This window comes from Psammomys obesus, unplaced genomic scaffold (assembly GCF_907164565.1).
Source record: "Psammomys obesus unplaced genomic scaffold, mPsaObe1.curated_primary_1811, whole genome shotgun sequence".
Classification (NCBI taxonomy): Eukaryota; Metazoa; Chordata; class Mammalia; order Rodentia; family Muridae; genus Psammomys; species Psammomys obesus.
In genome coordinates, this window is record NW_026593286.1 from 7,791,020 (window position 1) to 7,813,463 (window position 22,444).

General features: G+C 43.9%; 1 protein-coding gene across 4 annotated transcripts in view; it reads left to right on the top strand.

The window, feature by feature from the left end:
- The first annotated feature begins 2,256 nt into the window (after positions 1–2,256).
- The window catches only part of LOC129683848 (nuclear autoantigen Sp-100-like), a 42,871-nt gene continuing 22,683 nt past the window's right edge, over positions 2,257–22,444 (top strand). For 3 of the 4 annotated variants that reach the window (XM_055616829.1, XM_055616828.1, XM_055616830.1), the window contains exons 1-6: positions 2,257–2,369; positions 8,473–8,632; positions 10,867–11,035; positions 11,923–11,994; positions 14,947–15,012; positions 22,287–22,388. In XM_055616829.1, the coding sequence (XP_055472804.1) occupies positions 8,474–8,632; positions 10,867–11,035; positions 11,923–11,994; positions 14,947–15,012; positions 22,287–22,388 (568 nt within the window). In that variant the 5' untranslated portion in view covers positions 2,257–2,369; position 8,473. The remainder of the gene's footprint in view (positions 2,370–8,472; positions 8,633–10,866; positions 11,036–11,922; positions 11,995–14,946; positions 15,013–22,286; positions 22,389–22,444) is intronic. The other variant, XM_055616831.1, reaches the window with a different exon arrangement.

The following is a 22,444-nucleotide window of genomic DNA, read 5'->3' on the forward strand; positions in this document are numbered from 1 at the left end:
GGGGTGCAGTCTTACCAGGCCACAGAGGAAGACAATGCAGCCACTCTTGATGAGACCTGATAGACTAGGATCAGTGGACTGGGGGAGGAGCATGGGTGAAAAGGAAGGGAGGATGGGATTGGGAGGGACGATGAAGGGGACTACAGCTGGGATACAAAGTGAATAAACTGTAATTAATTAAAAAATAAATTTAAATGAAATTTAAAAAAAGAAGTGGAGCAAGAAACCAGCTGACAGAAGAAAGAAGGAGCTTTGAGTTGAAGGGTATTTAAGACGGTGTAGAGACATAGAAGGAACTCTTTAGCTCTTTGGCCTTGGACCCTTGGCTTTTTGTGTTTAGCAGTATAGCTTTTTGGCTCTTGGGTTCTTTGAGCACTTGGCATTGGGCTTTTGGCTTTTTCCTTCTGGGACATCAGCTGTATGGGAAGATCAACTGGTTGTTTTATCTGCCTCTCTGAGCTAGTAGGTTTTTACCCCAGCATCTGGCTCATGAATCTTCATTGATAGAATTGAACAATTTGAGTTTTTCCATTCCTTATAACAACAACTTCTTCCTGCTGCATTATCAGGATCCAGGGCTTCTTCCAATGTGTTTCTAATGGATAGTTTCTCAGATCTCCAGAAGATGGCCAGGTGGACCTCAGGTGGACCTCTGTCCAATAATTCTTTCTTTTCTGCCTCTGGATCTCTTCCTGTTCTATTCCAACAAGATTAGCCATGTTTCCTCCTTTATCTCCTCAGCATCTCACAAAGCCCACAATATTCAAAGTTTCTAATCCTTAGCTTTTAAGCAGAGGTCTGGGTTGGCTCAGGCTCAACACAGTCTAAGAGCTGAAATGTTGCCACCAAAGCCCACTGGACCTCGGGAATAATTGCATCACAATCATAGAATTGTCAGGGCTTCTGGCCTCTTTGCTCACCTGGTACACAGGTAGAAGAAAAGTTGAGGAAAGAGACAAGCTTAGGCTTAAACAAGTGTAGAAGCTCAGAGCCCCAAGTTTATCATTTTTCCTAATCCTGGTTATAAACCATCTGACAGGCAAAAAGAAGAGACAGAATGAGGGTCAAAATACATGTTTGGGGCTAGAGATGGCTCAGTGGTTAAGAGGGCCTTCTGCTCTTCCAGAGGACCTGGGTTTGGTTCCCAGCACCCACACCTGGTAACTCGAAACTGTCTATAATTCCAGCTCTAGGGGACCCCACAATGTCAACCACTCGTGTGCACAGAGACTCATATAGACACACAAACACAAGATTTATAGTAAGATAGAATTGTCTAGAAAAGTTTTGTTCCTGACAGAGTAGAATTGGAGAGCTGGCTACACTGTGGAGCAAAAAAAGTCCCCTGAAGTCTAACCCCAAGCATGACCTCAGGCTGTTCCTGTGAGTCATACCCACTCCTGCCCCATACCAGCCTATCCCTGTGCACTTGAGAGAATGGAGAACACAGCCAATGTCTGTGCAGGAGAGAAGACTCCTGGGAGACCTGACAGGGGCAGGCTCACCTCAGTCTGCCAAGTCCCTCAGAGAAAGTCTTCCCAAAGGAGGAGCAGAGACGGACCTGATAGATGCTGAGGACCCGTCACGGACCTCCGAGAGGAGCTCACTGGAGGTGACTGCCCATCAGGAATTATCACATCTGCACCAGAAGGGTGACCAGTTCTTCATCCTCTTGCCCTGGTGACCACGGTTGCAGCTTCCTCCCACCCTTGAGTTTTAGGCTGGGGTGACAACTCTGCAGACAGAGGGCTCTGACCCAAAGTGTCTGTCAGCTTGGTGGGTCACCTTTCACCCACTAGATCTATGAGAAATCTTCTCTCAGTCAGGATCCGGCTCCTGGTTCTCCTGCTAGCCTGAGAGCTAACTTGAAAGTGTTTGGCACTTTCTCCATCTCTCTTGCTACCCAAGTCTCTTCAACCAGGGACATGACAGAAAATGGAATTACAACTAACCCCAGGGAAACTCTGCTACCTTCCCAGACACAGGAGTAACTGAGAACAGTTTGCTTTGAGTGCAGGTTTTTTGTTTGTTTGTTTGTTGTCTTTGCATGAATAAGACATTCCCAGCAACTGGATATGCTTGTTCCTGGTGTACCCCTTTGCAATCCTCTAGGTTCCCCTTTCTCCTCCTCCCTGCCACCACATTCCAAAAAAAGAGGGGCAATCCCTCACCACAGCTCAGTTGAGGTTATGGAAATACTTTCATTTTTCTTTTCCCAGTTAGGGCGGAGCCCTTCCTGCTGAGTTTCTACTCAGGCTGACTTCCTGCTCTCAACTGTGGGCCACAGAAGTCTGGAAGCCTGGGCAGAGACCAAGAGAGCACAGTTCACTGTCTCAGGCTCCAGGCAGGTGCTGGAAGGAAGGAAGCAGGTGGGTCTTCTTTCTGCTCTGTGACTTTTTCCTCTGACAGTGTGGGTGAGTTTATGTCTTGAGTTACTGGCTGCAGCTTCAGTCAGTCCAGACCACCTGACCTGCAGAAGCTTTGCACTATAGTATGAGAGGAGAGATTGTGGGGCAGATTGAGACAAAATGAAGAGAGAGGGGGGAGAGAGGGAAGAATGGGGAGAGAGAGAACATCTGGAGTTTTTAACTGTAAGATATCTGCTGGCAAACCCAGCTTGCCCTACTGTACACAAGTCCTAACTCTCCTGTTGGCAGCCACTGCTCAGCTGTCAGAGGAGACACTGGCCACGGCTAACAGGGACTCCTGCCGCTGTCCTCTGTGGCATGGCTGTGATTATCTTACAACTTCTGGGCGCTCTCAGTCTCTCTGCCTGTCCCTGCTTTCACTAGGTTACCTCATGGGAAGAAGGCCAAATAGCAGAGGCTTCATTGTAAATAGCTGTTTCTCCCTCTACCCAAATCTTGATCTCCTTCATGTGTTGGATTTGTCACCTAGAAAGCTGTCCCCAGGCTCACTCCTAGTCTGAGCTCCCACTGTCAAATCTCATTCATGGAAGACAAAGGAAAAGAAAAGACCTCTGAAAGCAAAGGCCAGGGCAAGCTTCATGTTTCTATTTTCACTTGAGTTTTCTGTTCCAGGTGGATGGTACTTCTGACAAGAAATGGTAGAATTGTTTACTCTAGCAGTAGTGATTCAAATATGCTACTTATAAGTAATAATAGTCTGTGTTTCTATTAGTGCAAAGGAAGTAATATTATTTTTCAGTCTCCCAGTTGAACCTAAGGCCTTGAATATGCTTGACTATGTATCTCTCAATTTATTTTTAAAATTGTTGACTCGAGGTTTTGCTAAGTTACTCGTGATGGTCTTGAACTCCTTCTACAGCCCAGGCTTGCCTTGAATTTGTGGTCCTGTTCTTCTATGGGTTCGTCTGCGTAGTTAGTCTTCTATAGGTTGGGGCTACAGGCCTGTACCATCAGGACTGTTTCACAATAAAATGTGTTTTATAAGTTTTCAAGTCCTGTGGAAATATAAAAAAATTTTTTTAATCCTCGTAGCTCACCCCACTCCTTGGGTGCCAGCTTCCCTAACTTTTTTTTTTAATCTCACCTTAAGATTTCTTGATCTTTTTATTATGTAATCTAGGCTGACCTGAAACAATGTAGACAAGGCTGGCCTCAGACTCACAACAGAGATCCACCTGCCTGTCTCAAAAGAACTGGGATTAAAGGTGTGCATGACCATACCTGGATATTCCTTTTCTTCTAAAAAAAAAAATAACTTATTGAGGTACGTGTGTGTGTGTGTGTGTGTGTGTGTGTGTGTGTGTGTGTGTGCATGTGTACTTGTGTGAAAGAGAGAGAGATTAAGGCAGGTACCTTTGGAGGACAGAAGAGGATGCCCCCTGTAGTAGCAGCTACAGATGGTTATAAGCTGCCAGACATGGGTGCTGGGAACTGAACTCCGGGCCTTTGGAAGAGCAGTCATTCATTAACTGTTGACCTTTATCTTTTTCTGTGCATTTCGGTGTGTTATTTGTCTTCATAAATATGCAATACATATTTTCATTTTGTTATATTGTCCTGTGTTTTGAGCCTTAACTTATTTAAAAAGCAGAAGCGTTGGCAAAGTCCTCACCATAATGCATGTTCATTTACTTTGTTCTTTCTGACAGTTTCCTGCTGTTTAGATTACTGGTGTGTGAACCCAGAGATTGATAATTCTGTGTTAGGTTTATTCACGTGTGCAGCTGTGCATGTGCCATGGAGTCAGGGGCAAAGTACAGGTACTGATTCTTTGTTTCTTCCATGTGTAGAGGAATTTTAATCCAGGAACATGGCTACCCTGGCAAGGGATCATATCCAAAGAACTAGGTCTGTGTTATCCAGCTGGAATATACACATGCCCTTAGAACACAGTTTTAGCCCCTCTGGATGGAATATACACCCTTAATCCCTCTGAGTTGAATTAGTATACACCTTTAATCCCGAAGACATCTAATTGAGGGATAGACTAGTAAGGGACAGACAGAGTGACAGAGAAAGATTTGACAGAATGAATCAGAGATAGGATACACCAAACAAGAAAGAAAATATACTTAAGAGAATGCATACAGAGCAACAAAGTTCATTCCTGGAGACAGTCCAGTCCAGTCCAGTGTAGTTTGTTGCAGTTCAGCTGAGTACAGTTACGGTCATGCAGTTCAGTTCCTAGAGTTCAAAGGCAGTTTTCCCAAACAGATCAATCCAGTGAAAAGTTGAGAGAATTCAGGTTGAATCAGTCAGCTTGCAGAGGAGTTCTGAGTCAAAACAGCCAGAACAGTTCTGAGTTGAACCAGCTAGCCAGAGTTCAGACAGAGCTAGAAAGGGTAAGCTTATTCAGCAGTAAGTCTAGAAGGCTGACAAAATTCTAGGCCTAGATTAGCAGATGGAGGCTAGAAGCTGAAGCCTTCAAGGTCTGGGCTTCAAGAAGATTAAATTGTACAGAGGCTAGTAGATTCCAGACGTAGGGGTAGTTAGATAAGAACTTACTGGGCTCTGGCCAAACCGTGTTTTCATAAAGCTTGATTATGGCTCTCATCTCATCCCATCACCTGAGGAAATAAAGACAGCATTTACACATGTGGTTGCTGAGAGCCAACTCAAGTTCTCATTCTTGTATGCTGGCTCCTTTACCAGCTGAGCCATCTTGACAGTCCTTCCCAGGAGCTTTAAACCACTCTTCCTTTGATGGACTTTAGGTCACTACTTTGTTCACTGTCACCAACAAGCTGTAAGAACAGTGGCCATATGCTTCATTATGCTAACCAAAAAGTATTTTGTCTAGTATCAAAAATGAACAAAAGAGGAACTACTGAGACAACAGACATTAATGACAACTTGCTCATAGATGCTGCCAATGGCTTGTGAGGAGGAGGCAAAGGCAATGAACTTCCCTGCCAGTAGCAAATGAGATGAGGAGTCTTCTCTCTCTCAGCCAAAGTGAGCAAAGGCACCAGAGATGTGTGCTAACTTCCACTCTCCCTGTTAAGTAGGAATCAGGTTGTTTTCCTCGTGTGCTGGCACTAAGTTTGCTCTCCTGTCACTGGTCCATTTTCCCTGACTTTAGTCAGGTGTTATCCGTTCTTCCACACATTTACTAAATGTATTCAGAATCTGTAAATATATTCTCCCTTGTCTTTTAACACCGTGTATGGTGAGTTTTGTCTTTCATAAAGTTAGAATTTGAATTTAAGTATTGATTTTGTAAGAAAGAAGTGTCCACATATAAAGTGACACTGGAAGCCTCTGAGAAAATCAAGCACTGTTGAGGTTTTGCGTTTCTGCTTGCAGTACCTGCGCTGGCACCTAGAGCTCTCAGCTTGCCAGGCAAGTTCCCTACCACTGAGCTCCACTGCCAGATCCCTTTTTATTTTATTTTTTTTATTTTGAGACAGAATCTCAATCGGTTGAGATTGAAACTGTAGTTTTCCTGCCTAACTTCCTGAGTAGCTGGGCTTATAGGCCTGCCCTGTCAGGCCTGGCATCAGTCTTTGTTTTGTTTTGACCACAGTTCTGTGTTCTTCAAATAACAGATTTAGGTCTATCTTTATTCAGAAAAAGTTTCTTCTCTAGTATGTTTCCATTTTTAGGAAAAAGGAGTCTACACTATCTCAGCCTCCCCAATGCTTTTCTCTTTCTGATGTTTAACTTTGCAGTCATAAAGCTGTCTCCAACTCTCCCTCATGACAATGACTTAAGTTCTAGTAGGTTTGTTTCTTGTCGATTCTAAATTTTAAAAAATCGTGTGTGTGTATGTGTATGAATGCAGTGAGTTTGTGTGCATTATATGAATGCTGTGTGTGTGCATAGTGAGTGTATATGTGTGTGTAAATGCAGTGTGTCTGTATGTCTCTGAATGCTGGGTATGTGTCTGTATGAATGCATTGCGTGTCTATGTGTGAATGCAGTCTGTGACTGTGCATGCTGTATGTGTCTACATGTGTGTATGTGAATGCAGTGTGTGTGTGCGTGCCCACACAGCTGACTGGACTGTCCCATAGGGTGCCACCAATAGTGGAGACAGGGCTCCATCCTTGAGTGTCATCTGCACCCCATTTGTTATTTTTCAGTGGTCTGCTGCGTCAGTCAGTGTTCTTCACTGAGCAAGATGGAGGCCTCCTGCAGGGCACTTGAGGGTTCTGGGGAGCTGTATGTTCTCCTTTGTTTCTGTTTCCCAGCTATAGAGGAACTTAGGTTCACCCCAGGCTGAGGAGGGACAATGCGGTCAAAGTGACACTGCTTCTCTTGCCCCTCGGATGTGGGTTTTGTGGCCCACGGGTAAGGTTCAGCCTCATTCTCCAGTTATTGTGTGTGAGAGGGCACGGGGGTAGTTTCGGGTTGGCCAGTCTGTGCTGGGAACTAGGTCATAGAGATCCTGACAGCAACAAGATGTCTGTTTAACCTAAATGCTGTCTGTCACCTCCTGTCATTCCTATTCAGACTATGGAAGCATCCGGTCCTGCAGTCTCTTGGGTTTCTTATTGCATTGATAAAACACCAGGGCCAAAAATAACTTGGAGGGGGGGGGAGTTTATTTGGCTTACAGTTCCACAGCACTCTCCATCATTGAAAGAAGTCAGGGCAGGAGTTGAAGCAGCCGCAACGGCGGTATGCTGTGGCAGATGCTACGGTTATACTGGCTTCGTCAGTTTTCTTTCTTGTGTGCCCCAGAACAATGTTTCCAGGGGTGGCAATGCCCACAGTGGGCTGGCCCCTCCCGCATCAACTATCGATCGAGAAAATGCTCCACAGACTTGTCCTCAGGCAATATGAATGGAGGCATTTCTTTTAATTCAAGTTCCTCTTTTCAAAAAACTTCAGCTAATATCAAGGTGGCAAAAAACAAAACTTGGAATTTTAAAAATCCAAACCAACTAGGACACAATGTGTGTTCATCATTCACAGTTTCCTCCTTTCTTTGTGCTCCGTGGGAGAAATGCGATTGTCAGCTTCCTTACTCTATTAGGTTTCTAAGTATCCTTTTTTATGTCTGACAGCAAAGTTTATTTGCAGTAAAATATATGCATTTGAATATAAATCCAGTGACATTTTACAGAGCTGGGTACCCAGCACCACAGTCTAGATGTGGAGCTTAGTCCTTCCCATATCCCTAACAGAATCCCTCACAGCTGTGCACAGTCCTTGCTTGTCTCCCCTAGTCCAAGCGACCACTGGTACATCTGTCTCTATAGACTTCATGTCTGGACATTTCATAGGAATGGAATTATACATTATGTAGCCTTCTGTGTTTGCCTTCTTTCACTAAGAAAAAATATTTTTGAGATTCATCCATGTTGTAGATTGCTAAAACTTTGTTCCTTTCTATTGCAGAATAATATTTCGTGGTATAGTTTGTCCAGTTTTATTTTTCTACTCACCAACTAAAGTCCATTTCAGTTGTTTCTATCTCTTGCCTATCAATAAAGCCACCAGAAATATGTGCATGTAAGTTGGTGAGATTTTTCTTTTCACCAGTCCTGTAGGACAACACCTAGTAGTAGAATTCTTGAATCATAATTAGCATTATGTTGGCTGCAGAGATGGCTCAGCAGTTAAGAGCACTGGCTGCTCTTCCAAAGGACCCAGGTTCAGTTCCCAGCAGCCACATGGCAGCTCGCAACTATCTGCAACACCAATTCCAAGGGATCTGACACCTTCACACTAATGCACATAAAATAAAAATTAAATAAATTAGCATTCTGTTTGGCTTTGTTTTGTGTGTGTGTGTTGTATGCAGTGTACATTCATGTTCATACAAATATTCTCATGTGTAAGAGCACATGTGTGTGGGGAAGCCATAGGCTGATGCTGGGGTTCTCCTTTGATCACTCCTTATGTACAGAGGCGGGGTCGGTCTCACTTGAACTCAGAGGATCCAGCCCAGCTAGTTCATTTATAGGGTAAACTCAAGACCCTCTATCTTATGCATGTTGGTTCTTCAAAGTCTTTCTTTCATATAAAAACTTTATGGTTTGCACAAGCATCTATAGCTGTGATGATAATTTTCCTATGATCTTTCCCTCTCCAGGATGTCCACAAAACCTGAGAACACAGAGACATTTTTCATTAAGCCTCTATTCCTGCACTTCCAAAAACAAAAAGTGACGATTTCACATGCAATTAAAAAGCCATTTCCTTTCCTTGAGGGCCTCCGTGACCAAAATCTCATCACAAATAAAATGTATCACGTAAGTGAAGTTTATTGCATCATAACCTGCTAAACAAGCCCCAAATTAAGTTACACTTTGATATCTTGGAACCAAACTTCAGACTGAATGACTGACGGTTTTTAAGGTTGGACTTAATTTTTTAAAAGAATTTATTCCTTATGTGCATGTGTATGTTTGTGTGTCCGTGTCCGTGTGTGTGTGTGTGTGTGTGTGTGTGTGTGTGTGTGTCCACATAAGTGTTGATGCCCACAGAGTTCAGAAAAGGGCTCCAGGTTCCCTGGAACTGGAATTACAGTTTTGAGCCACCTGATGTGGGTTCTGGGAATGGCACCTAGTTCCTCTGTAAAAGAAACACATTCTCTTAACCACTTAGGCATCTCGCCAGGCCCCAGGCTTCATTTTGATAAAGTAAGCTCATGGATTTTCATAGCATTTTGTAGACATATTGGTTACAATAATAAATTCATCATTTGTGAATCAGAATTATGGCCTCAGATTTAAATTCTTGGTTTCCTGTGAGTAATACCTCTTATGTAAATATTTCTGGAAGTGTTCTCTCCAGGAATAAAAGAGAGATGAAGCAGAGGCTTCAGGAGATGGTCCTACTTTTATCTGAGGAAATGGTGTTCCATGCACCTTCTGGAATCAGTGAGTGTTGTTGAAGATAAGCTAGATCAGAATGGAGGTTCTCCATGGAAGTGCAATGTGTTCTGCATTTTATACCATGTAGTTGATGCAATTTAAACTAAATTTAAAAAGTAAACAAGCTAAAATCAAAAGTGATTTTAATTAACTGTTCAATTATTTTATCAAACTGAAATTTCAGTTAGCACATTTTGTTTTAATAAGTGTCTATATTTAAAACCTAGATTTGGGGCTTCAGAGACGGCCTAGTGGTTAAGAGGAATGGCTGCTCTTCTGGAGGACCCAAGTTCAATCCCCAGCACCCACATGGCAGCCATAGCTGCCTGAAACTTCTATGCCAGAGGATCTGACTTCCTCACACTTGTAGGCAAAACAAAAATGTACATAAAATAAAAATTATTTTTTAAAAGCCACCAAGATTTGAGAACATTAAAACCTACAGAGCGTCTTATTAGGACAAATTTTTTAACTGTTCATTTATGTTGTTTTCTGGGCACGAGTGTTTTGTCTGCCTATTTGCCTGTGCACGCCTGTGTCCCTGGCGCCGTTGGAGGTCAGAAGAGAGGCCACCAGATTCCACAGAACTGGAGTCAAGCAAATGACTATGAACCACCATGTGGGGGCTGGGAATTGAACCCAGGACCTCTGGCATATCAGCCAGTGTTCTTAACCACTGAGCCATTTCTTCAGCCCCTCACGTGTTTCTTTTGCCTTATGAATACTCTGCCCTCCGGTACAGTTCGCAATCAGAGGGAATGGACACCCTGTTTTCTTTAGGTCAGATCAGTACCAGTGGGAGGACAGAATAGCACTGACAACCTGCCAAGTCTATTCCACAAGTCTCTTGGCTTTTAGCTATACATGAGCCATTTTTTTCAAGGATGTATTTCTTTTTCTTTTCACATGTACAAGTATTTTGCCTGCATCTATGTGTGCATGCCACTTGTGTGTGTGGTGCCCACGGAGGCCAGAAAAGAACCCTGAATCACTTGGAACTGGAGGTACAGATGTTTGTGAGCTGGCGTGAAGGTGCTGGGACCCAAACTTGGGTCCTCTGCAGGAGCAGCAAGCACTCTCGACCCCTGAGCCATCCACCTCTCCAGCCCTCCACACCTTTAGAAACATTATTACCTTTATTATTTATTTACTTATGAGTACATGTGTGTGTTTGTGGTGTGTGGGTATCTGTGTATGAGGCAGCTGCTGTGCATACGGGCAGGTAGGAGGACAACCTGTGGCTAGCTGGTTCTCTGCTTCCACCATCTGAATCCCAGGGATTGCACTCAGACTTCCAGGAGCAGGGACAACAAGTGGCTACACCCCATGAACAATCCCACCAGCCCCATGCTGACCTCTAACTCATGTTTCCCCTTCAAAGGAGGCCCCTCTTAAATGTCATGTAAATGAGAGTGGTAGTTTGACATCACCAGTGATTATTTTCACAGAGAAAATATTAACTTGTTTCATGAAGCAGTCATGGAAATACAAAACTTCCCACTAGAAGATATGTTTGGAGGGGGTTGGGGTATACTAACCATAATTATTTCTAGGGCTCTTCTGGGACTTGGAAGCCTGCACTTAAATTTTCTCCACTCATTGTTTTTAAGGATTTTCAAGAGTCTTTTAGAAACCTGGTCCCTCTACAAAGAGTGATCTACAGAGCCCTGGAAGAACTGGGGAAGATATTTGACATGAAGGTTCTGCAGGAATTGTTCTGTAAGGTCAACATGGAGAATTACCCTGATTTGGAACCCATTTCCAAAAGTTTTAATAATGGTAATTGGGTTTAGTATCAACCTTTGAGATCACAGCCCATTTTTTTCCCCAACAAGTGTATATTAAGCTTTTATTGTATGCCATATATTGTGCAGTGCAATTGGGGATAAAACTAACATGCCATACATCATCTTAAAGCTTATGTCTAATGGCTCTGCTAGGCACCCTTTGGAGGTCTGCTCAGCTGGGCACTTAGCCTCTCCAGGCAGTGAGAGCCACACCAGCATCAGGCTATGTAGAGGAGGATAGGATTAGAAGTGCTGAGTCCCAGTACAGTAGCACTGTTGTGTCTCTTGAGCGCGAGCCCTTATACTGACATACGTCACAGTCCATCAGGTTGGCTAGCACCCACCTTGAGTGACAGCGCAGCTGGGGGTGCAGGATCCATCTTACTTTAGCACCACCTGCTCATAGAAATCAACAATGTGTGAGCCAGTCTTCAACTCCATCTCACCCACCTTTAAAGCTGCAGGGGGCTTCCCTTAGGTATGTGCCAGATCCTAGACCTTCCACCCAGGAAAGCCCCTCCCCCATTTATTCTTACCCCTGTGACAACCCGGAAGCCATCTTTTGCTTCTATTGTTCCTGTTTGGAAGTATACCAACTTCTGAACACTGGAAGAGAAACACAGATCACTGTGTATCTTCTAATTATTAATTTTGACCTTGAGTGTCTTCTTTCTCTGTGGGAAGCATAAAGGCTTCCTTGTGGGAATCTTCTCTGTCCCAGGGCATGATAGGTGAATTTTGTCATGTGGGACCTATTGAACTTGGAATGATTAGAGGACTAGAAATTCCTAAATGTATAATGTTGAAATGTTGCTTCTTGTCTCTTCTGGAGATCTCTAATGGCTTATCCTCTTTTTCCCTCTCCTTCTCCCACTTAAGTATTACTGAATGCATTGTGTTCCCAAGGAAGTGACAAAGGAGACCTGAACCCCGAGATAAATCTCAAACAAGGTAATGTCAACTGGAGAAAGCTTCTTATTGCCTCTGAGAATAGGAAATAAAGATGATCGTTAGACAAGTGTGAGTCAGGAAAGAAATAGAGAAGGCAAGGAGGGGAGTTGGTATGAGCCTGGGGTTATCTTTCCTGTACTGTGATTACTTACCCAGAAGAAGCTAGGCACTCAAAATTCTGGGGCAGGAGGAATGTGAGTTTGAGGCCCACCAACTTACATAGTAAAACAAACAGAACCCATGTCAATTTATTTGAGTTCACAGTTTTAGAGACTTCTGCCCAGATGGTTTGTCCTCACTATTTAAACTTATGGTGTGTGGGTATTTGTGTATGAGCCAGCTGGTGTGCATACGGGCAGGTAGGAGGACAACCTGTGGCTAGCTGGTTCTCTGCTTCCACCATCTGAATCCCAGGGATTGCACTCAGACTTCCAGGAGCAGGGACAACAAGTGGCTATACCCAATGAACAATCTCACCAGCCCCATTAGTACAGAACATCAAAGCAAGGAGCTGAGTGAAGCAAAGATGTTTACCTCATGGGGACCTGGAAGCAAGGAAAGAGATGAGGTGCCTGTGGTCCGTCAAGGGTACACCCTAGTGATCTAACTTCCTTCCACTAGGCTCTGCCTGTGAAAGGTGGCACCAGCATCCATGGGCGCCATTCTGAGGGCCAGACCTCTAATACACGAGCCTGGGAAGGTGGGGCACTGGAGATCCAAACTGTCACCTGCCTCTGATGGGGTGTGGGGTCCTGGCAGAGCAACCATGACATCAGATGGTCACCCTGGACCAATGATGAAGAATATGAACCCAGTGTCAGCAATCCAGATGAAAGAGAGTGACTGCTCACAAGGAGCTGTGGTTTAGAAAAGCCCCTAGAGCAGACGACCAGTGTGAAACTGTGAAGGGTGAAGCAGTGTGGTCTCTGGTGGCACCAAAGTGGAAACGCTCTGTAAGAGAGATGCCCTTGTTTTGCCTGAGCCCATACATTATCTGACCTCCGACACCAGAGGGGTTTCCCACACAACCAATTCTCCAGACTACAGCAGGGTATCTTATAATTAGTTAAATTCAGATAAAGGGCTCAGTGTGATTAAGACTGCCTCCCACTTCAGATGCTGGTTACAAGTTTCAGGGTGTGACCTATGCTTCTGAGCAATTGCCCATAAATCATAGATCACCATACCCCATCAGCCTACAGAACTGGTTAGCACAGCTCATGAAACTCAAGGAAACATTAATTACTATTTATTGTAAAAGTTATAGAGCAAAAATCGCCAGATTGGGCGAGGGGAGGGGAGAAGATGCCGCATTTGGCAATGTGCATACAAGCACGAGGGCTTGTGTTTGATCCCCTGACCTCGTGTGGAAAACAGCCCATGCACAGGGGCACATGCTGTAATCCTGTACAGGGAGGCAGAGACAGGCGTATGCCTTGAGCTCACTGCCCAGGCAAGTTGGCAAATTCTAGGCTAGTGAAAAACCATCTCTAAAGCAGGAAGCCGACACCACCTGAGGAATGACACCCAAGGCTGCCCTCTGTCCTCCACACACATGTGTGCACACGGAGAATCACCATATGGGAGAGGACCATCCCTGGGCACAGCACCCTTCCAGCACTATGGAGTTTGTCAACTCTAAATCCCTCTGAACAGAGTCACTTAGGATTTTAATAAAAGTTGTGTTACACAGGGATGATCAATGAAATCGTTAGCGGTGTGATCAAGGCAACTTCTAGCTCTTCTCACCATGGAGGTCAGGGGTCAACTCTTGATTTTGTTCCCCTGGCCACCAGCCCTCCATTCCTCAGGACTTTCCAGACCTCACCTCTTTAACACACACTGGGGTGTTACTGAGGAAGGCTGGCTGTGAGCTAGAGTAGATTGATGCCCTTCTCACCTTAATCACTTTTCTGGCCAGGAACAGGGGATAAGGACCAAAACTGTCATTCTTCCTATGTTTCTGTGTCACACTTGATGTCAGAAGAGATAGATTCAAACATGAAAAAGGTTGTTTGAGAGCAAAAATATCCCAGAAGAAAGATATATAGAGGAACACACATACTCTCTCTCTCTCTCTCTCTCTCTCTCTCTCTCTCTCTCTGTGAGAAATTGGTGGAAGTGTGGAAAGAGCACACGGATTCTTTGAGAGACAGACACAAAAAGAGCAAAGACTATGAAAAGAGCAGAAAGAATAAAGGACAATGACAAAAGGAGCTATGTTGATAGTTTTTGTTGGTTTTTTTGTTTTGCTTTGATTAGCATTTACTCTTGTATACTGTCTAGCCCAGTGCCATCAAAGACTGGTATTATTTAGATGCCCAGTTTATGGGTGAGGAAGCTAAAATTGAGAGAGACCGTGTGTGGAATATTCAAGGGGTCAAATGAAAAAGTGAAAAGCCACGTGTTCTTAAGGCAGAGTCTGCATTCTTGAGGCTCTACTGCTAATCTGATGGGAAACATGAAACAGAAGTGGAGGGAAAATGAGAGAAATTTCAGGAAGAAATAGAAAGAATGGGGAGAAAATGGAGACTAGCCATCACTGAATCGTCATGAGAAGGCCAGCAGGGATGAGGCATCTGATATATACAAGGAAGATGTTGTATGTGTTGTATGAAAGGAGATACGGTCCATGGACTCCTAGGAAGTCCTGTAAGGCCCTTGGACAGAGAAGCTGTGGGCACACAAGCAGACATACTTTAGCCATGCATATGAGGACAAATCAATCACCGTTAGGTGCTAGAGTGGCCTGGGCAGGATTCTACTCAACCAGAGGTGACTCTGACACCACACTCATGACCTGAGTCTGACTTCCAGAACTAGCGGGAATTTATCAGCTCCAGATAAACTCTGGATTGATACTTCAAGGGGCTATTTAGACCTTACATCATAAAGACAAGAGAGAACCCCTGCTTCAGCTCCTGACATAAACATCTGATTTCTTCTCCTTAGGACCTAGTAAGAGCTGTTCTCAAGGAAGCCTGACCTGGTCACCTTTGGATCCCTCCTGGTCTGATGGTCTGTTCTTGTTTACTCTATAAACATTGCTGACTCATCCCATGTGTTTGCTTTCTGTTGCTGTGATGAAACACCATGACCAAGAGCAACTTGGAGAGGAAAGGTTTAGTTTATCTTACAGCTCATAGTCTATTATGAAGGGCCATCAGGACAGGAACTTGAGGCAGGACCTGAAGCACAGGCCATGGAAGTTACTTCCTGGTTTGTTACCCACGGCTTCCTCAGCCTACTTTCTTATGTATACATGAGGACCTACCAACACAGGATTGACACCATCCACAGTGGGCTGGGCCCTTCCATGTTAATCATTAATCAAGCTGCCCCCACAGACTTGGCTCCAAGTCAATCAGATAGAGGACATTTTCTCAGTCAAGAGTCTCTGACGATCCTCTCTTGCTTTGTTGACAAACAAACCAGCCCACACACCATGAGTATGGGGGATACCCTTTCCTTTCATTTCAGAAGCGAAGAGTTGGAAAATCCTTGCTGGGGGAAAAAGAAGCTAAACAGTCAGAGGAGTTGGCCAGGGAGTCACAAGGCACAAACCCCTTCCAGGGTAGGCGTAGCCATACGTGCAGATGGAGCCAGAAGTAGAATCAAGAGATGAGGGTGCTGGAGAGGTGGCTCAGGGGTTAAGAGCACTGGCTGCTCTTCCTAAAGGTCCTGAGTTCAATTCCCAGCAACCACATGGTAGCTCACAACCATCTATAAAGAGATCTAGCGCCCTTTTCTGACCTGTGGGCACACAGGCAGGCAGAATACTGTATAAATAATAAATAAAACTTAAAAAAAAAAAAAAAAGATGAGAAGCAGGGTGAGGAATAATGATAGAAACTGGAAAAGAACGAAGCTCTGTGGGACCTCACCGGTGGTCTGTCTGTCTTCAGATTCCTATGGACTAGAAGTCCAACTAAATAACATTTCAGATGGTCTATATGTGTTTGGTAGAGTTTTGTTTTGTTTGTTTGTTTGTTGTTTTAAAAAAAAACTTAACCATTTCAAAACTGACTATGGAAAAAGTATTATGTATATTTGGGGTTGGCAGTGTTGCTCAGTGGTAGAATGTTTGTCTAGCATGTGTGAAGTCTTTGGCTCAATCCCAGCAATTTCTCTGAAATGGCTACCATGAAGGTATGCGTATTGCCTCATATACATTTTTTTTTTTTTTTGGTGTGGTAAGAATACTTAAAATGCATCGATCTTGAGAACACAGTATGTTCTTATCATGTTGTATAGTGGACCATTTTGAAGTTATTCTTCCTGACTGAAACTTCGTGTTCGTTGTGGCCTCGGTCCCCCTCCTCACTGGCACTCTACTCTCTGAGTCGGACCCTTTCACAAGCCACCTAAAGTGAGATGGTGCAGCTTTTGCTCTTCTGTGCCTGGCTTGCTTCGTGTAATACTCTTGTTCGTCCACGTTGTCTCAGCTGATCGGCTCTCCTTCGTTTTAAGGCTAACTGCAAGTCTATCTTGTGTGGATACCACATTTTCTCCAGCTGCTGGCAGCTATTTAGGCTGAATCCGTACATGGAGACACTTGTCAAGCATCTTGTCAGGCTGTAACAAGTGCAGGCACCGCTTTAGCAAGCTGATTTTTAATTCTCGGGGTTATTTTCAACCGTAGAGAGGATTGTCAAATCACATGGTGGTTTTATTTTCAGGGTTTTTTTGTTTTTTGTTTTTTGTTTTTTTTTTTTTTGGAGAAAATTCCATGCTGTTTTGGTTTCGGGGTTTGTTTGTTGTTGTTTGTTTGTTTGTTTGTTGTTTTTGTAATGGCTATAGAGACTTACATCACCACTCCCAGCACACAGTGTCCCTCTCCTCCACAGCAACACCTCCACTTCCTCTCACTTCTCTTTTTGGTTATATCCATTCTAAAAGGTATGAGGTGGTATCTCACTGGAGTTTCTTAGTGTCATTCTTAGTCAGGGTTTCTATTGCTGCAATTTATAATGGAAGCTTTGGTTTCCTCAAAAACTCAGTTATGTTATGTAAATATCTTTTTGTCTTAATCCCAAGGGTCGGATTTTAGTTTGGGCTTTAGTTTGCCCACAGCTGATAATTGCCCCCTTCGAGGCACGGTCTTTGCCAACTGGTAGTGACCTGCCTCGTACAGCATGGGGAGGGGTATGATGTAGGTCTCTGAGGAATATAAATATGAGAGCCCAGAAAGAGAAGGTGTGGCATGTGGCAGTTTGGAGAAGCCAGAGATGGACAGCGTGGCCATTTGGAGCAGGCAGATGGGAGAAACCTTTCAACGCACTGGCTTGGAGGAGAGTGCTGGCTGTGTTTGCTGTTGATGGAGATTGGTATAGCCACAAAAGAACCCATGATCCTAATCAGCCAGGAGAAGTAATGGGGTCTGTGCTCCCTCTCCCCACTGACCTTCTCTCTCCTGCCTAGCACTAGGGGGTTAGAAAGGAGAGGCTTTAGGAACCCCAAGTAAAATTGGGTTTTAAAGACAAATGCTACTGTGATGAAATCCTTGAGATAAGTAAGCTAGAGGCAAGACCTGATGCAGAGGCCATGGAGGGCTGCTGCTCACTGGTTTGCTTCCCCTGGCTTGCTCAGCCTGCTTTCTTATAGAACCCAGAACCACCAGCCCAGGGATGGAACCATCCGCCATAGGCTGGGTCTTCTACCATTGATCACTAATTAAGAAAATGCCTGACAGCTGGATCTCATGGAGGCATTTCCATTGAGATCCTTCCTTCCTGAGGCTCCTTCCTCTTTGATGACTCTCATGTGCTAACTTGACTTTATGTTTTATTCCACTCGGGACACTGCACTTCCCTGACTATGGTGCTGGGAAATTCTTTGTGTTCCTGTTGGTCATTCATAGTTCTATTGAATAGAAGCATTGAGCATGGGTATCCTTCTGTGAAGGAAAATTGTTTCACCATTGAGTAGTGATGTTTGCTATGAGTGTCTGTACATGGCTGTGAGTTATAATTGCAATAGAGCATCTGCCTATCAGATTAGTAAGACATCTGATACTTTCCCTTTCTAATAGGTGATTATTCATATTAATTCAACCTTATTTGTTGTGGTAGATCTTAAATCAGACCGGAGACCTTCATGCTTCTACATGGACATTTACATCTTTTTCTGTAACCTTTTTCTCTAACTTTTTCTCCCTTTGTTCCTTTACAAAGGAAGTAGGCCTAGATTGTGAGGTGAGCTGTTGGCCAAGACTATGGGGTGTAGCGGGCTTGGAGGCTCATGTCACAGCACTAGCTTGGAGCTCGTAGAAGGCTGCTTAGTATCCAGTTCACTGGGGCAGCAGCAGTGTCAGGTTGAAGGCAAAGCTTGGTTCTGACTTCTCTGTCCTGCCCTCAGCTGGAAGGTATCTCTTTCCCTGCTGTCCTGCTTGGGACTAGAGAGAGTTCAAAGTTGCTTTCTCCACCCTCCTCAATATTGTCTTTTCTTATTTTCTTGCCTCAGGTAGGTGCCATGGTCACTCACTTGGTTCCCTTAGGTATTAGGAAGGAATTTTCATGCATACAGTTGTTCAGTCTGATGTAGGAGGAGGTTGGGCAGTAATTATTGGATTGCTCTTAAATTAGCTTTTTATGTCTCCTCTCATTTTTAAAATTATCCTCTGCTTTTCTTGGATAGCAAACATTTACTTTCTTAGGAGAGCAAACATTTTATTTCTGGTGTTTTTCTGTGCTGTCTATGCCCACCCAGACACATGGGCTTTATGCTACAGACTCTGTGTGATTTTAACACTTGTAAGGAGGGGAAGGCAATAGAATATTATTCTCCTTAATGGAGGAGTACCCCTGGGTAGAGAAAGCAAGGAGAGGAAAAGGGGGATATCAACTAGAGAAAATAAGTAGCCATGGTGGGCAGGCAGGCAGATTTTAGAATAGCATGGAGCCCAACATTTACCATGTTGGCTGAGGGATGACATGACATGAACCTTCCTTCTCAGAAGTTCAAATGAAACAGGCCAATCCTGTAGAACATCTCCTATCAGCTCTCCTGGAAGGAAGCCCAGGAGAAAGACCTTCTGATAGAGGACTGAGCAGGGGGGTAGGGGAGACTTCTGGTGAAGACTGGGGATCAGGCAAGAAACATAGCAGAGAAGGATGACCTGAGACATCCAGGAAGGGCAAAAGGGCAGACACTGGGTGCAGCAAGGAGAGTCCCCCAGGGCACAAAGTGTGGTGAGGAGTGTCTCTCTCTCTCTCCTCTCCTCTCTCTTCTTCTCCTTCTCCTTCTCAGTACTCAGACTCTTTCCACCTTAGTACTCATGTTGAGTACTTATGCTCAAAATGCCACCTCTGCCTCACCCTGTTCCTGGCCCTAAAATAAAGTGAGTTTATTTTAAAATACAGAGGGAGCCAACAAGATAGTTCTCAACTCTGATGACCTGAGTTTGAGCTCCACGGCCCAGTTGTTGAGTTATTTCCTAACTGTCATACAGTGCTGTGTGTGTGTGTCTTGTATGTTCTGTGTGCACCTGTGCTAAATAAATAAAAGTTAGAAATATAGAGGGAGAACAGTACGGGCAGAGAAAAATAGAAAGGCAAACAAATATCAAGAATAAGGCAAATGGGAAAGACACAAAGCCATAACGAGTGAAAACTTGGCAGAATGGGCTATGTAAAATGAGGACATTTTAACATGTTACCTCCATTGGTAAGAGTAAGATGCCCCTGTAGCATTATGACCCTGTAATCCCCTCATCTTACAGGAGACCCCACTTTTCTTGGGCTTAATCACTGTATAAGATTTGTTGATTCCTAAACACACTTCTCTAGCCCAGGCCTGCCCTCTTGGCTCATTGTTCCAAGTGCCTAAAGACCTTCCAAAGGCCTGAAGAACATCAGGCTGTTTTGGCATCGTCTGCTCAATAATGTAACAGATGCCCCGGATTTGGTGGCTTAAAGCTTCTCTCACCTTATTTGGCACTGCTTTAATTACACTTTTCCTGGGTCTGCAGCCTGCCCTGTGTGTGCATCCCTAACCCAGCCATCCCATGTACAACCTCGTCACACTCACTTAGACTAGAGGAACAGGCTTTCATTTGGCTTTGCCCCTGCAATGTTGTTCTCTTCCTGGATAGGAATTTTAATCCAGCAACATGGCTGCTCCGACAGCGAATCACATCCAAAGACCTAGGTCATGCTGGAATGCAGACGTGCCACACACCTTTAATCCCTGTGGCAGGAATACAGTCACACCCTTAGTACACATGTTTAAGGTAAAATTAGTTTGTAGAAGGAAACAGCTGTGCTTGAAAGTGATGCCTAATTGAGGGGCAGACAAAGTAAAGAATCAGAAAAAGATTTGACAGAATGAGTCAGAGCTAGGATACACCCAACTCTCAGGAAAGCAGCACAGGAAAGAGAAGCTATTAAGAGCAGTGCAGCAAGAGGGGATTCAGTGAGTTGTGAGTCAGTGCAGTGTGTCCAGTAGAGTTCGTTTGTGAGTTCAATGCAGGTCAGCAAAGGCAGCTGACACACAGAAAAAAAAGGAACCAGAAGGTCTTATTTTGCAGACTGAAAAGCCACCATGTTGTCTTTGTGAATGTTCCAAGATAGAGTAGGGCCAAACTTCAATTTGGTTACTTCCTGGTTGGTCCACATTCGTTAGTTTTTTAGGCTGGATTAGCTCAGGAACTTGCTCAACCTTTTTCCCATCTGTTTATTTTGTGTCATTATCTTCTAGTATTCAGAAAGAATGGAAGAATCAGGACTAGACACAAGAAAAAAAGACTTTTAAAAGTTGGTGATATAGCTGGGCATGGTGGTACATGCCTTTAATCCCAGCACTTAGAGAGGCAGAGGCAATAAGATCTGAGTTTAAGGCCAACCTGGTCTACAAAGCTAGTCCAGGACAGCCAAGGCTACACAGGGAAACCCTGTCTGGGAAAAAAAAAAAAAGTTGATACTAAATGAAGCAAGAATAAACACAGACAGAATATTTGCTAAATGCTGTACCTACAAATTAAGATGGCAATTTTTTTGCATTAATTCATATGTACATCGTTAACTAACATAATTCAGAAATAAGAGCACAATGAAACAAATTGCTATCCATACTGAGTCACTCAGTGTGTTTCAGGAACAGTGTCTGAACTATGCACAGGAGGTCTAGAATTTACATCTGCAGGACAGTCCCAGCAAGTCCTCAGATGGGAACACCATACATGGAAGCTAGAGACCATCACTCCCATATCTGAAGCTAAGTGAAGGCCCTGGAGGGAGTGGGAGGAGGCACTGTGCTCAAAGCACAGGGCTTCTACAAAAAAGGCCACAATGGTTTCACTTGGAGCTTTAAGAAGCAGGTAGTTCAAGGACCGTACACTTTTCAAAATAGAAGTGCTTATGAATAGGCTGCCACAGAAATATCATCCAAGCATTTGGAGGGTGGCTGATGCAGATTGAATGAATTTCAAATTTTATCGTTGTCTCTGATTGGCTAGATTTCAGAAGCATAGTTACTAAGTAGGTAGGCATTGGCTAAATGGGAAGTGTTTGAAACTGGTAAAACTAGCAAAGGTTACCCTTTACTGGTTTCAAAAAAACAGTTATTCTTCATCATGTATAATAAGAACTTTAATTTTTTGTTTACAGCTACACATAAAAAATTAAAGATGGAAAATAATGTAGATGGTGGAAAAAACAGGTGTTTTGTTTGTTTCTTAGTTTTCATTGTGCTTGTTTTTATTTTTCCAGAAAGCACTCCTCTGTAGTTCAGACTGTAGCTTGCTGTGCCTTCCAACAACAGTGGGAGCTCTTCTCTGTCTCTGTCTCAGAATCCATGGACTGCAGTTTTTGGTTAGGATTAGTATCTGGGATGTTAGATCACCAACTGAACAAAGGAAGGGGTCAGAAAGAGCTTGCTTCTGTCCTGCTGCTCTATGAGAGACAAGGAGACCATGCCCTGAAATAATCAAACAGATGCAGTTCTGACCAAGGGGGCAAGACAGGACAGAAACAACTAAAAAAGAGGAACAGAAAGACAGAGGGAGAATGTAAACATATTTTAGAGGAACAAGAGAAGAGGTGGGACCAAAAAACTTATGAAAAGATCATGTGTCAGAGCCTTGGGATGACAATTAGAAGACCACAGTTCAAGGCTATCTTAGGCTAGTGTGAGTTCAAAGCCATCTAGGAAAATTAGTTGACACCCTGTCTGAAAATGAAACATAAAAAAGTCTGAGGGTGTAACTCAGTGGTAGAATGCTTGCCTAGCACGAATGAGCCCCTCACACTGCAAAATTGAATAACAAACAAACAAACCCCATGATTTTGTCCCAGGAGCAGCACCATCCACAAGTGAAAAGACACGGTCCTGTGTCATGTGTTCCCCAACATATGTGGCAGAAGACCCGGAAGCAAGGATGGGAAGCAGCCAAGAAGGTAAGGAATACATAAGGCTGCCCAGGGGTCATGAGTTGAGGATGGCTCCGTGAGTA